The sequence below is a fragment of the Aspergillus thermomutatus genome (genome assembly GCF_002237265.1).
Source record: "Aspergillus thermomutatus strain HMR AF 39 chromosome Unknown NODE_225, whole genome shotgun sequence".
Lineage (NCBI taxonomy): Eukaryota > Fungi > Ascomycota > Eurotiomycetes > Eurotiales > Aspergillaceae > Aspergillus > Aspergillus thermomutatus.
Window position 1 is genome coordinate 32,982 of NW_020798275.1, and position 16,056 is coordinate 49,037.

Genomic DNA, 16,056 nt, shown 5'->3' on the forward strand with positions numbered 1-16,056 from the left:
GCATATACTGCCTTTTTAGTCCTTTTTTCTTTCCTTTGTTTTACAAAAAGTTTTATCAATTCAACAGAGTGCAAATTGACCGAACAAGCTTGAGTCTGCGCCATGGATTTCAACAGTCTGAAAGAGCAGGTCAGCAATCTGACCTTGTATGATATCAAGGCGGGAGTCCGCAAGGTGCAGAATGGTAGGTACCTCAATGCAGCATCTGCTGACAACCCGTGTTTTCCTCCAGATTTCGTTCAATCCTGAACGATTGTCTACTCTGGCATACAAGCTGTGGTTATTAACTTTTCATGTTTCTTAGCTGTCATGAACTACACCGAGATGGAGGCCAAGGTTCGTTGTCACCGCCCCGCCAGTCGCATTGGCGGCTTCGCTCTTGTCCTGAGAGAGCGATGACGGTTTGTCCGGATTGATATGCAAGTTTCTAACTGTAACCAGGTCCGGGAAGCTACAAACAATGAACCCTGGGGCGCTTCAACTACATTGATGCAGGAGATTGCCAATGGAACTCACAGCTAGTTAGCTATCCTCCCCGCTCCGCACTTGTCGCGATGACGATTACTTGATGGATTTGGGCTCGATGCTAATCTCCGTTGCTAACAGCCAGCTGCTGAACGAAATTATGCCGATGATCTACAAGCGATTCACAGACAAGAGCGCGGAGGAGTGGCGACAGATCTACAAGGTATGATTACGTGGGCTGGCTTCCACCTGAGACCGGCTAGACTAATTCGTCCTTTTGTGTCATACAGAGTCTTCAACTGCTGGAATTCCTCGTTAAGAATGGCTCGGAGCGCGTTGTCGACGACGCCCGGTCTCACCTGTCCCTGATCCGGATGCTACGCCAATTTCATTACATCGACCAGAACGGAAAGGACCAGGGTGTGAACGTGCGCAACCGATCGTCGGAGTTGGTGAAGCTGCTTGGTGATGTGGATCTTATTCGCACCGAGAGAAAGAAGGCCCGTGCAAATCGCAACAAGTTTGGCGGCTTCGAGGGCGGGATAGGGTCCGGTGGAATGGGTGGTATGGGAGGCGGCCTTTCCGGTTCCACCGGCAGGTACGGCGGCTTTGGCAGCGATAGCCTGTCCTTTGGTGGATACAGTGGCGGTGTCTATGGTGACGGCGGCGGCTTTGGAGGTGCTTCTAGCGACTTCCAGGATGCGGGACGGAGAGGGAACCGGTTCGAGGAGTACGACGAGTACGATGAGGGCGACGCCAGCCCGCCGCGGCGTCGCGGACCCAGCCCTCCCCGTCCGAAGCAGGAAGCGAAGAAGCCCGAACCTCCCAAGGCACTCGAACAAGACCTGTTTGACTTTGGCGAGGAGGAGACGGTCACTGTTGCTGCCACGTCTACTGCCGCTGGCAAGAAGCCTGCCAGCAGCAACGGCCTAGATATCCTCGAGTCCAAACCAGTCGATGATGATGACGAGTTCGATGATTTCCAATCCGCAACGCCAGCACCTCAGCCCGCAGCCAGTCAATTCGCCATTCCCGCGCCCGCATCCACGGTCAGTACGACCTCGAGTACCCAGTTTGCTGCTCCTCGGCCCGTTTCTGGTGTGCAAGCGCCGAACCTGAATGGTTTGGTCGGATTTACATCAATGACCCCAACCCCAACATCGAGCACTGTTGCCTCTCCCACACTTTCTCAGAGCTCCATGGTGCCGCCATCGCAGCAGGCGAAGCCCGCACAGCCCAAACCGACGGGCTTCCAGGCCGCCACTCCCAACTACTTCACCTCCGTTTCCACCGCCACCACACAGCAGCCAACTGCCATGACACCCAACCACCGACCGGGCATGCCGTCGACCTCCTCTTTCACTTCTGCCCGGAGTAATTCATCGGTCGGAGGTAAGCCGGCAGCATCCAAGTCGTCGGGTGACGCTTTTGGGTCTCTCTGGTCGACCGCCAGTGCCAGTGCGGGTATTCAAAAACCATCCGCAAATGCAAGCAAGGGGCCCAATCTGGCGAGTATGGCCAAAGAGAAAGCTAGCGCGGGCATCTGGGGAGCCCCGGCCCCATCGAGCAGTCTCCCCCCAGCTTCTGCTTCTCCTTCGATGGGCTCATCAAGACAGCAACAGGGGACGAAGACCGGCAGTTCGGGGCTTGACGATTTGCTGGGCTAATTGTCTCTGATCTTTGATGATTTTATTTGTTTTTTGTCTTCGTTTTTGATTACCAGGCGATATTCTCTCCGTAGTGCAAATTTTCCTCATTCTCTCTTTCGTTTCTCATAGGAAATGATATACAGGGTTCTAGGTCTGTCACCAAAGATCATTTGTCCATGAGCGCAGTCTTCTCATTCCACTCATCTGTATTATTCTCCATATATCTTCTACATACCTTGATGATTAGCCTAAGAAAAGGCATGCTGTTGGGTAATCCGAATGGAATCTTTCCTCAGCTCATCACTCCAGCATCCAGAGGTATCTGTCAATCTGCTCAGCTGCTGTAAGACCTCAAATCCAAATGGTCGGATTAAGGTGGCACCGATGATCGATATGATGATGTTCTGCGCGCCAATATTCGCTCGGATTTGGAGGTTTTTACAAACGTCCTGGCCTTCGAGACAAAGCCATTCATACCCCGCCGAGATACTCCTTCCATCTACGAGTGTTCTTCGTGACATCTGGATGGATCATCGATGCCTCTACTCCCGTATGGTGACTGAAATTCTCCCCACAATGACCGACAAACCCTTGCCACAGAAGAGTGTCTCTCTTTGGAAGTTGGGCCCTGGGCAGGGGGCTCGTAATTTTCCCTGCAGACTTGCCTCCAGAATGTGTGCTGGCTTGACGATCAACACCCAGCTCAGGTAAAGTGCCTCACAGATGCATACCGCAACATCCATGGTGGGCAGTGGGTGTCAATGTGGTGTCGCACTCTCGCACTCGTCCGCTTGAATAGCTATCTGTCTCACTCTCGCCTCTCGACTCTGCCCGTCTGGCTGTGTAACCATATCCGAGACTCGGGCAAATGAGACTTGAAGCAATCCAATGGAGTGTTAAATGCCCCGGGGAAGATACAAGGGACGGAATGTACTTCCATTTCTGCTGTGCCTATCATTCTCCGTGGACTTGGACTTGGCACAGTCTGTGATTGAATGACTGGATGACTGGATTTACAGGTTTCAGCCGCAGGGTGACCCTGATTGCTTCTGTGTCGGTTTTGAAGCCTGTTTTTAGCTATGTACTTGGTGCCGTTACGTTAGGCTGTAATCTGTATATTGATTTTAGGGGATGTGGTGTGGAACTGGGTAGGTTGCCACTCGCTGTCAAGTAGACGAGTTCAGGCACACTCCATATTTACTGTATATCTTGATTTACTAGCATGATCTCTTATTGATTTCCAATCTCACAGAGACTAGAATTGACAGAATGATAGCCCATACCATGCACAACGAGCCCCTCAAGGCAAAAGAATCAAGAACAGATGCTGACACAGATGATGACGCCGGCGCTGGATATTGAAGACAGTAAAAACACGCAGAAAAAAAAAAAAGAGTCAATTATTTACAAGCCAGAAATCGCAAGAAGAACATTGCCTGTTCTCCTTTACTGGTTTGTTCAAGCTAACAAGCGAAGTGGTATCCCCTTTCCTTCGTTGAGAGCTCAATTTGCTAAATATCAAGCATCTTCAACCTTTCATGTATCAGATTATCCGATGCGAATTCTTGTCATGAAATATATCGTGCCATGTGTATACGGTGACACTGGTCCGAGTCACCCAGACTTATGTATCGTTTCGAAGTTGCCTTCGCGGGCTGTTGAACAACAGCTGGCACTTGTTTAAAGTGCAATCCTGAAAGCCCATTCGAGGCTAGCAGCCAGGAATGAAGATTCTTTGAATCCGACTTGCCTTATAGAGACGGTCCCGAGATATAAACGCATAATGCTCACGAAAGACTCAAGGTGGAAGTGTCCCACCTTGCAGCCAGTTCATCCGGGGCCAATGGTGACGAACATGTCTCATGTCTTTGCCAAGATACCAATCTGACTTTCCCTTTTTGTCCTCTGTTTCTCCGACATTCGTTGTTCCATTGGTGGGGCGCTGTCGATCTCCTGTCCGTTGTGCAGAAAATGTGATGCGTTCGATTCGGTCTCGCCCCCGCCAGCTGGGATGACGGCTGGACTGTCCATATTCGTTGCGCTGTTGGGAATATGAACAGACCCCCTGTCAGAGCTCAGAGGGAGCTGGTCATTCTGAGTTGGTGTGATGGCCTGCTCCGAGTCGGTTGAGTCCGGGCTCAAGTATGTGCTATCATCCTCTTCAGCATCGAGACTTGGGTCGCCGCTAAGCGATGTCAGGCCACCTTCGATGTCCCGAAGTAACCGAACAAATTCCTCTGGTACCAAACCGCTTTCACCAGTCTTTGGATCCTCCGCGACCAGCCAGCCCTGGCCGTGCCTGTATGAGACAAAAATCACCTGTCCCTCCGTCAAGGGCAGCTCATTCTCATGTTCTCTGGTGAAATCAAACAGTGCAACCGCTTTGCCATGCATCTCCTCATCGGGGCAGCCAACGGCAAATTGGAAATCGCCCGAGTATCGGTAGGCACCAGAATAGTCGTCCTCAGATTCAAACCCTGCATCACGCTCACGGTCCTGATAGCCCCCGTAAGTTTCGTTCCCCATGTAAGAATGCCGGCTCTCATTTGGAGGATAGGTGACATATTCTCCCCCAGGGCCATCTTCTGTGTCATCATCGTCATCATTGACATAGTAAGTCTCGCTGCCGTCCGCGTTCATGCTGACCAGTATTCCTCGGTCAGCATCACCGGAGAAATAGGCAGATTGATGACCGCGACCGGGACTTCTCGTTCTTCGACCATTCGCATTCATCCCTGTCGACTTGTTCTTGCGGTGGCGGGACGCGGAGAACACAGGGCTATGCAAATCTTCATCTTCACTATAAGGGGGCCCATCGCCAAACGACATTGCGGGCAATTGCTGCTGGCCGTGACTCTGATCCGTTCTCCAAGGGCCCGACGACCACTGACCACGCAAGTTATCCCATGGCGCGGGAGGGTCCGAAAGGCGCCGATATTCACTTGCCGGAGTGGACACACCGGAGGCACGAGGTGGCAGAGGACCATAATGAAGCGGGTGGAATGGAGGGTATGCGAAATCCCGAACGAGAGCATATGGCAGGCTGGAATGAAAGATTGGGAACACATGCGAGCCGGGCCGAGAGCGATTTTGAGAAGTTATGGAAACATTTGAGTACATCGATAGACGGTCTTTCGCATACGACGATGTCCGCTGCCCGGTTTGCGTCCTCCCTGGAGCATCCGTGATGATTGGAGGTAGAACTGACAGATTCGTCGTCGAGGTGATCAGCTGTGACTGCGGCCGAGAAGCCGACGAGGTTAGGGTTGCCATGATGTAGCGACGCCGAGAGGCACGACAAATAATGACCGTTGTGAGGAAGCTCTCTCCGGCAGGTGAAGCGATGTGAGTTTAAGATGTATCTGTTGAGGAGGCGAGTATTGTTTGACGGCAAAGGAGCGATGGGACTTTAGTTTCGCATCGCGTCGTCAACTCTCCAGATCCGATCAATGTTAGGTCGCAGGAACACGCTTGATGATGTGAGGAGGAGAAACCCCCAATATAATCCAGCCGACGCAGATGGCTGGGTGCTATGGAAGCAATAAGAGTGAAAGCATGCAGGTTAAGTGGTACTTTAAGAGCTCCTTGCCTACCAGCACGATGTGAATCACCAACAGTATGAGGCTGGGGTAAGAGGGATTCCGGATTTTCCAACTCGGTGTCGCTTTGGAAAACCCCCAGAGGCGATTCTAGACGCCGGACAATCGCAATGTCTCCAGTGCCTCAGTTGGCGACTGTCGCAACAATCAACGATCGAGATAGGTTCAGTGCGCGGCTATTGATCTCGAAAAATCCCCAAGACCACCTCGGTCTGTCTTCGAATCGAAACACCCGACCAATGGAGAAATGAGACGTAAGCCCAGTCGGAGCCTTTAAGAAAGAAAAAACAATATGGAATTCTGCATCCAATAGCGGATTGATCGCTGTTGAGATAATGTTGCTGGACTCGAAGGAATTTTGTCCCGCGTTTGGATTATTGTCGAAGCGTCTTGAGAGTACGGAGGCGATGTAAGTGGGAGGTTCTAAATATAGTAGCAGCTGGTCCCGGTTAATAAGAAAACAACCAATGACGAAGAACAAAACAAGAGAGCGATGAAGGAGAGACAGAGGGGGGGGGGAGGGGTTGCAAGGAAGACGAGGAAAAAGAGCCACAAGTGGTCACTGTGCTTAGTTGCCAGTGCAAGTGATAGTAGTAGTAGTCATGATTATTAGGGGATAAATAATGGACGATCGATGGATGGCGGGACCCAAGCAGGAGGCCGGAGATTACCTACTTACACTGAAGACTTGAGGGATCGAAAGCGATCACCGAGGCGCAGTTGGTGGAGAAGAGGGCTTGACTCGCACCGCAGCCATGCAGAGACAAGCACGTTGTTCAAGAAGTCAATCCTAACTCTCGATTTGAGCCTCTTCAGTGACTTCAAAGCATGGGACAGATCTCAAATCAGTCATTCTGGAAAGGTTCAATATGAATCGATCTCCTCGTCGCAGCTTTTTTCCTTCTTCCGCCGCGAGACTTGGAGGGATCCACGTGACTTACCACGCGCGGGCTAGCGTGTTTCAGGAATATGGTGCCTTGATCTATTCCCATCTTGGAGTATACAATGCCTGAGGCATGATTGTCCCCTTGCATCTGTCCAGAATCCAACACTCATGTAAGTTGAACAGAGGTTAGCATTTTCTCGCATGTAACCTAATGGTAGGCTGGTATGCGAAACTGGTCGCCCTTGCTTTCTGGAAAATGATAAGGCTGGCTGGAAGATCTATGAACAGGACGAATTCTCCCGGCGAGTGACAGCCACACAGATTGGGCGTGAGCTGGCAGCAATACATGGTTCTCTACGGAGTACTTCTACCATTATACTCTCAGACGATGGTCTTCAACTAATTTGTTGCGTTGGAAACCCTTTCTATTCTTTATAAACAAAGAAGAACCGGAACTAAAAATGAAGGACGCACAGTACCAGCTGTGGCTGATAAACGAGAGCTCTAGGACAGATCTGCTGACCCTTTGCCTTGAGGATAAGGGTGTTGAAGAATTAGACAGGCCTTCGAAACCAGTTCCAAGCTGGAGCAGAGAAGCTGGGCATGGAAGAGCTAGGAGTTGATGAGCCTAGTCTGGTCTGACCAGCGTTCGGGTAAACAGTCTTGGTCAAAGTAATAAAAGAAGTCACTGTCGCTGGTGTGGGTTGCTTGGGAACGGCGGTCGGTGTCGGAACCAGCCGAGATATCGAAGAGACAGGCGCGGAGACCGAGGAACCTTCTAATCCGAATACCTCTGCGAACTGCGATGGGATGGCCGCATTGTTCAGGGACTGGTCCTCGACGTAGTTCGCCGGTATACGGACATGACTAAGAGGACCATCAATCACATCCACATCGATACAGGTAGTATAGATTTCTTGCTTTCCATTCGGCAAGGAGGGGTCCACTCCCGGAGCTGTAGGCCAGTCCCAAACCCAGTACAGCGTGTAGGGCTTGCCGGTTGACGCTTCAGATGGCAGCGCAATGTCCTGTTGGCACCAGAGATCGGCTCCCATGAGTTGGTTTGCCTCATGCGGGTACACAGTCTGGCGATGTTCGGAGATCTGACCACTGTTAATTTGGTAGCAGCGGCCATCGTCAAAATTCTGCATCGACAAGAGGACGCCACGCCTGTCGCCTCCTGTGCCTTCCTTGTTCCAGACATTGTGTACGTCAAGGAGCCGTTCATCGTCCTTTGGCTCCGCCGTCCCGTAGACATATATCGTCCCACGATTCCTGGGTTTTCCAGGCTGGTTCTGGGGTAGGGTCACATGGCCGTTTTCCTGGAAGCGAAGGGCGATAGCAGCTCCAGGACTTGCCTGGAGCCTTGGACTACCCTCAGTCTGGGCCTGTTTCTGTTGCGTATCCTTACACAAACGATCACTCGGAAGGATCTGACTCAGATTTGCCCGGCCGTCAGGCGGTATCAGATTGGTCATGGTCTTGTCGTTGAAGGTAGGATCAGTGCGAAGAACATTTCCTCGAGGATATCCTGGAGAGCCAACAAACGTTCCATTCGGCGCGATGACCATGAGCTGTTCAACCCAAGAATGGGCGTTGACTGTTGTGGAAATGAGGGCGAAGGCGAGCAACCTCGAAACGGCGACACTGAGGACGCGCATCGCTTGCATGATATTCTGGCTCCCTCAAAAGACTTAGAGATGTTGACAGAGGTAGTAGGACACCGACCAGTAGAGTTGCCTCGAAACCAGCGAGTTTATTTGTTGCTTTCTACTCAGTGTATTCGTCGATATAGTAAGCAGGAGAGCCGTACGCTTTAGAAATCCATCAAGGGTGGTTCTCCCTCGTCTTCTCAGGTGCTGGTTCTGGTCCTCAGGTATCTCGAATCACACTGACTATTCTCACTTATTCTTTGTTGAAATCATCAAAGACCGAGACTAAACAATAGGGTGTGAAGCGATCACTCCACCAAAGACAATGGGCATTGAAACACAAAAGATCATGCGACCTTTTCAGCGGCCTCTCCTCTTTTTTCAAATAGGCTTTGCATCTGCCTATTCTCAATGAAGAAACAAGTGCCATTGTGGCCCTCAGATAATGCTTTATTCATTCGAAACAGATGGGTGGTTGACTCAACAGACCAGTGTCAATAGGAAACAAAGAGAGGGTCCAGTATTCTTGCACGGCGCTAAAGGCAGCCACAGGCCCAGCTTGTGAAGGAACGTTTGAAGCCAATCACTTTGAGATCCGTTGTACCCCTTCCAGCAGAGGGCTACTCATCGATCTGTAACAGCGGCACTCTAGAGTAGGCGTTTAGGAGTTTTTTCTTTGCCTTGGGAAGCCTGAAGAATCTGGTGGAACGAGCAGAAGAAAGGTTTTCAGGCTCAAGAGCATAACATTGAGATGCCCCAAATAGCAACAGCGCGTAGCTCGATTGGAGGGATACCCCATAATCCTCATCGCACGTCTGAGGGATCTCGATATCGTTGCAGAACTGCAGGAAATACAAGGAGGCCAAGTTTCCGATTGGCTTTGGAATCTCCGGCGTGGCGCTTACCAACCGTCTTCAAGATTAAAGGGTGTCAGTACCGCTGACAGGCAAGCTCAAGCCTCATTATTTGGCGCAAAGCCTGTTTTGGCTTTATAAAGCATCAGATGGGATTGTTTCTGTGACGGTTTAGAAGGTCAGTAGTTGTACGAACAGTGCCTACGTTTTATTCCGCGCCTTGATGCTAAGCGCAGAGAGGCCATTTTGACAATCTTCCAGCTGAGGAGGCCCACGCTCGCAAGGGATCTCTATATAGACAGGCAAAGCCATAAGACAGGTAAAGTATATCCCTTCTGCGTGAAGACTGAAGATGGGTGGCCGCCCTGCTGAGATTAGGCCTTCTCATTTCCAAAGCCTAACCCTCCGATTCGGAGCTGCGAGCTTTCTATAACTTTGAGAAGCAAGCATCACTGCTATTAGCTCCTATAGTTGGGGAGTCTTTGGACCCATTTGATTCCGAAGACACTTCGGTCTTTGTTTTTGGTTTGTGCCAGGGACAGTGTAGGACTACATATTCGCCATTGTCTCGCTGACTACCCAATATATTGCTGTGGGTACTCCGTACTCCGTATCGTGTCAAGTCATGTCAAAGTAAGATGCCTCTTGTCGAAACGCAAGACAGATACAGATATCCCTTATTATCCAGATTTTAGGACTTCTGACGTGGACTACATTTGAGACAGTCTGTCGGTCTTCGGGCTGTACCCATGAAGCAGCATTCTGCGCAAAAAAAAAAAAAAAAAAATCGACTGAAATCAAAAAGCTTGCGGCCTACTACTGACCGGCTCCATCCGAATATTGGAATCAGCTCCAACAGTAGTGAGGGTATCTGGAAAACAGTAACCGTTACCGGACCTCTTCGCAGTAGTCTGCACCGTAGGCTCCATAGCAAAAAGGCATGAACAGTCCAGCAGGATCATCGCACTGATTGATTAGATGAAAAGAGTGGGTATACTTGTGTTATCTCCGATGGATCAGGATTTCTCAATGGTCCTGGCTTTTTCATTCAGTGTCCACTGTCCACAGCTCCACCAGCTTTGCCGAGAAGACGCCCATAGAGAACGATAGGAACTGAAGCCAAGTACTACTACTACATTTTGAAGTGAAACAATTTTCCCCATCTGGATATGCCAGACTGATCGATTAGCGCCGGAGACTTGTATCCAATTACATAATAAGCTGGCATACTCCGTATTTCGGTGATTACTCCATCGTAGAGTATCTACCTAGCGTCGTAGTCAGGCTTACAGGCGAAAATGGGTCGTGGGTTGCGACTTGCGCAAAAGATGGAAATCTCCAGTGGTGGCTTGCGAATTGGGTGAACAGCAGAGAAGAGGAGCATTCATGCCAAGAATACCTCGTCATTGGAAGGTCATAAGGACTTTTCATTCTTTGAGAATGGAGACTAGTACTATGAGATTTAGCAGATGCGAGGGGGGAGAAAGAAGGTGAGCAAGGAGTCGAAGGACAGAGGGAGAGAGAACAGCCATCAGCTACTTGCTCACCCTCTTTTAAAGGCACGTAAGGGAGACAGCGGTGAAGTACGTAGCAAGAGTTGTGTAACATAATGGACATTCTCTCTCTTTTTCATCCAGGAGGATTCTTGGGAATATATTTCTATCCCTTCAGCTGTCGCCGAGTTTCATCAAATAGTGGGTCTCCCGTGCCCCTAAGCATGACTGTAATCTGATTGGTTGCTTAGACCATGCTCAGTAGGGAGGTAGGTTGAAATAGTCTGATTGGATAGATTCCTCACCGCACTCCTAGCATAAAATGTAGAATTTAAGGTCTGTTACCTCTACTATAGAAAAACATATATAATGAGTAACAGAAGTTTAATTTTAACTTTTACTCTTAATATAACTATAGAAATCCATCTAGTAATTATGTTTTGCACTAGGCCTGTAGAGAGGTACCTTGCAGGCCTTGTAATTCTAGTTAGTATAGTTTGCTCTTAAAATCTATTAGATAATAGTATCTTACTCCTGTATATAATTTATATAGAGGTACTAAGTACACCTTATCTATAATTTTTCTAGTCTTTACTCCTTCATGTGCTTAAGAGAGCTATCTAACTATATCTAACTATTGTGATGGTTAACTGTCACCACCTACCTACCTGCAAGCTACCGACCCACCTGCAAACTGCCTTCTGACCTATTGTCCTCTTTCAAACCTATTATTATCTTTTAATATATTCTGCCTGCATTCACTGCTTACCTCTTTTAGCAGTTTGACTTATTTATATAGAGGCTCTGTACCTCTATATCTATCTATATTCTTATACATACTTCTTTATACTTTTCCCTATACTTAGTATTCTTGAAATATAGTACTATACATTTAATATACTTAGCTTAAATATTATATAATACTAAGTGTCACTTCCTTCTTCTCTTCTTACTATAGAAATTAGAAAAGAGCATACTAGAAACATGTCTTTCTATATATTTTAAAAGGCCTTATTTCCATCCTTCTTCTATAAGAAAATCCCTCTGCATGCTAATAATGCTTAATAGTTAGAATAAACTAAATAAACTAAATAAACTAAATAAACTAAATAAACTAAATAAACTAAATAAACTAAATAAACTAAATAAACTAAATAAACTAAATAAACTAAATAAACTAAATAAACTAAATAAACTAAACTAAATATAGTAAGACTAAATAATGTCCCTATTAGTAAGGGTAGTAAGAACCCTCCTAATAACTAAGAACCTACTATAAGAAATAGCTATATCTAGTCTATTAACTTAACTCTTAGATTCTCTAGATAGTTAACCCTCCTCCTTAACTAGGTAGAGAGGGGAGGCTTTAATAAAGATACCTAGGAGGCAGCTAAGGGCATCTCTTATAAGGAATTTATAGAGTATTAGAGAACTAACCCTATATACTACTAGGAAGTAATCTCCTAGATATATATAGACTTAGAAGCTAAAGTAGATAAGTATTAAGAAGATACTACCCTTATTAATTAGTAGATAATTAATATATACTCTAAAATTAATTCCCTAAAGGCCTAGCATAAAGCTCTGACCTATAAGCAGGAAGCCCTAATCTATAAGTATAACCAGAGGTTAGAGCAGGTCTATAAGAACCTAGAGGAGGTCTCTTATAAGTATAATAAATTCACTCTTTAGCTAGCCTAAGGAGAAACCTATTCCTAGGTACTAGCAAGCAAAGGAAAGTCTATAAAGATACTAGACCTACCCCTACTAGAAGATAGAAAGGAACCCTAATTTAAAGACTAGCTCCTTACTATTAGATAGAAACTAACTATAAATACTAACTACTACTATAATACTACCCTCGAGATAGCCTATATTACTAGCTATATAGAGGGTAACACTAGAAAGTATATCACCCCTTACCTTTATAAGGAAGCACCTAACCCCTACTAAGATGCCTCTAACATCTTAAAATACCTTAAGAATATATTTATAGACCCTAATAGGGAGTAGGTTATAAAGTAGAAATATAACTCCTTATTTATAAAGCCTAGTGCTAAGTAGCATAACTTCCTATTAGAATACCTATATCTAATAGTAGAAGCTAATATTCCTAAGAGCACCTAGAAGGATGACCTTTATAATAAACTCACCCTATATATATAGGAACTAACTATACTTACTTATAATAATAATAATAGGTCCTTCTATAAATTTATAGATTACTATAACTATACAGCTATAAATATTAAGAATATAGAGTAGATCTAATCTTAGTTAAATAATAGCTCTAATTCCTGTACTAAGGGGTCTACTAGATCATCTATCTCTTATATAGCTACCCTAACTACCTCTTCTAACTAGAATAATACTACTACTAAGTAAGAATAAACCTCCTCTCCTACCCTAAATAACCTAGATAAAGATACTAGGAAGCAACTAATAGCTAAGGGTAAATACTTTAAGTATTTCTAGATTAGATATACTAGCTATAACTACCCTACTAAGCAGATAGTATAGCTAAAGGTATTAGAATAGCTTACTAAGGAAACCCCTATAATAGTAGAAAATAATTATACCTAGGAGAAGTCTCCTTCCTAGGTAAAGGAAGAATTAATCTCTATAGCTTAGATCTATAGAACCTCCTAGGTTATAAAGAAGATAGCTTTATAATAAAATTATACCTCTTAATTAATAGATTTTCTATATCTATATAGTCCCTAATTAATTCTGGAGTAAATACTTACTTATATATAAACACCACCCTGGCTATCAGCCTAGCTAAATAATATGCCATACCTACTATTCCCCTAGAAGGAGAATATGTAGTGATAGGGTTTAATAAGAAGTAATCAGTCCCCCTTATATATATAATTATCTTTATATTTATATTAGATAACAGGATAGTATAAAGGATGCCCTTCCTAATACTAGACCTAGGCTAGCATAATATTATATTAGGAAGAATGTGGCTTACTAAATAGTAGATCTTAGTAGACTATATAAGGAAGTAGCTAGTATAGCCTTTACCTACCTTCTACTAGGATGAAATAGTAATATAAATAAATAGAGAGGTATCTTATAACTACCTAGTTAGGTAACTAATTAACTAAGACTATCAGTGTAATGTCATGTAGTGTAATAAGTAATAGGTTTAGGCAGAGTATAAAAAGGGCTCCTTCCCCTCCCTACCTCTCTCTTCTTCTCCCCTCTCTCTACTAATAATTCCACTTATGCATCTATAAAGCCTATAGGCTAATATAGATTTTACTTTAGTAGAGTTAAAGCTATATTAGGCTGCAGGGCTAGGCTAACTTACTTAGCATAACCTTAGTTAGCCTAGCCCCTGCTTAACTATTTTAGATTTTCTGTCTTCTTCCTCTTCTCCTCTTATAGTTCCCAACACCTAGAGCTTAGGAAATATCTAGGCTAAGGGCTATATTACCCTTCTAGATAACTATAGGCCTGAAAGACATGGCTATCATAGATCATGCACATAAGAAGGTAGGGATGTGGTAAAGATTAAAGAGGCTATAGACATAGCTAATACTACTAGCCCTACTATACTAGCTCCCTCTGCTAAGACTAGCTCTTTTTTTACTTAGTAAGTAGCTTCTAGAACTACCTTTTCTAACCTACTTAGCATAACCCTAGGCTCTCTAATTCTAAGCTCCTATCTAGCTGCCTCTCTAGATAGCAGCTCCTATAAAGGGGTCCTAATAGCCCCTACTACTCTAGAGAGGTAGCCCTGCACCCCTATATATAAACCTTTATAGTATTAACCCCTATAGATAGAAGAGAGGAACCACTAATATAGTCTTCTAAAGATAAACCATGCCTTAAAGGCTATAAAGTCTAAACCTCTACCTAACTAACCCCTAAAAGTCTTATATACTAAAATAGTTACTCTTAATATTACTGCTCTTAGAGGTATAGCCTTTTACTAATATATATATAAGAAGGGCACTACTATCTTTATTACATCCCTTTATAAGATAGATAAGTTGATTAAAGAGAAATAGGGGAAAGAGATCTCTTAAATATAGCTCTTAGTAATAGTAGCTTACTCTATAACTAACCCTAATAACTAAGGTAATAATAAGATAAGTAAGATTAAGTTATAAGCTAAGCTATAGATTAACTAGTAGGTAATTAGTTCTTCTTATAACTATACCTAGCTAGCCTTCTCCTACCTAACTAGAGCTATTAATACTACTATACTTCCTTAGATAAATACCTATATAGATAACCCTAAGATAGGTAAGTAGATCCTAGCTATAATACTAGACTAAATAGATCTACTCTTTCTAAATAAGAACTAATAGGAGTAGGTAATATAAGAGCTTTATGTCACGGGCTAGAAGCCGGCGGGCCTTGCCCGCTACACTTTAGGTACTATATTAGTTAAATTAACTAATATAAGATATACTTATAGATATAAATTAGCTTATTATAGAAGTAGATAGTTATAGATTTCTTAATAAGGTAAAGAAGAGCTATATTAATATAGTAATTAATTAAGAGATATAAGACTTACTACTTATAGTTAAGAAAGAAGAAACCTTTAAAGCTTATTATTATTAGGTCTAGGAGATTATAGATAGACTAAAAGCTAAGGAGTAGGCTAAGAAATACTTAGCTTAGAAAGGGAAGGTATAGACTAGTTAAGTATATACTAATATTACTATAAGTATACCTATCTATTATATAGCTACTACTACTATTATATCTACTTAATCTACTAGTAATACTAATACTATAGACTAGGAACTAACTATACTACTTATTTATAGATACTATTATATAAAGTAGGTAGATAATACTAAGATAACTAAGTAGTAGTAAAAAGATTAATACCTATATTATAGTATATTTAGCTATATAGTATATAACTATTAGTATAACCCTGCTTAGCACCCTTATATAGCTATATCTTAGATTATATATATAAATATAGTAGCCCCTATACTTAAAGATAATATAGAACTAAGTAGTAAATTAGAAAAAGAGTAGCCCCTATAAAAAGACTTATATAGGGGCTAGTTAAATAGTTAATATAATTAGTATTATAGTATCCTAGTAATAATACTATTCTATCTATAAAAGAGAAGATTAATATAAAAGAGGGATTTAAATAGTTCTTAAAAGATATAGATCTATTTAATAGGCTAGAGTTCCTAGTAACTATAATTCTTAATAAAATATCTATATATAATTCTTTAATAAATACTAGGTATACCTCTTACTTTATTATATTAGAATATATAGTATAAAAGTATTAACTAAAGTAATTTAAAAATTTACTAATCTAACTAGAAAGCTATAGTAGTATAACGTAATCCACCACCGAGCGGCACACACCACCGAGCGGCACAAACTTTCGATACACTACCACCTCATCCCCTGATTAGTTAACAGATTGCTTCATGGTATCACCAACTCATTATTATGCCTCAAA

The 16,056-nt window shown here is 44.0% G+C and overlaps 3 protein-coding genes across 3 annotated transcripts; 1 reads left to right on the forward strand and 2 right to left on the reverse strand.

Moving 5' to 3' along the window:
- Nucleotides 1-102: 102 nt before the first annotated feature.
- On the forward strand, nt 103-2,132 carry CDV56_104380 (uncharacterized protein; the record flags this gene model as incomplete). Its single annotated transcript, XM_026757999.1, has 5 exons — nt 103-184; nt 305-336; nt 442-521; nt 607-688; nt 756-2,132. 5 exons carry the CDS (start codon nt 103-105, stop codon nt 2,130-2,132), a joined length of 1,653 nt encoding a protein of 550 aa, XP_026611473.1.
- A 1,842-nt stretch (nt 2,133-3,974) lies between these two features.
- CDV56_104718 (adaptor protein NBP2) lies at nt 3,975-5,387 on the reverse strand (the record flags this gene model as incomplete). The annotated part of the gene is made up of 1 exon (XM_026758337.1): nt 3,975-5,387. One exon carries the CDS (start codon nt 5,385-5,387, stop codon nt 3,975-3,977), a length of 1,413 nt encoding a protein of 470 aa, XP_026611474.1.
- Nucleotides 5,388-7,153: 1,766 nt separating this feature from the next.
- Nucleotides 7,154-8,269, reverse strand: CDV56_104992 (uncharacterized protein; the record flags this gene model as incomplete). The annotated part of the gene is made up of 1 exon (XM_026758611.1): nt 7,154-8,269. One exon carries the CDS (start codon nt 8,267-8,269, stop codon nt 7,154-7,156), a length of 1,116 nt encoding a protein of 371 aa, XP_026611475.1.
- Nucleotides 8,270-16,056: the final 7,787 nt, after the last annotated feature.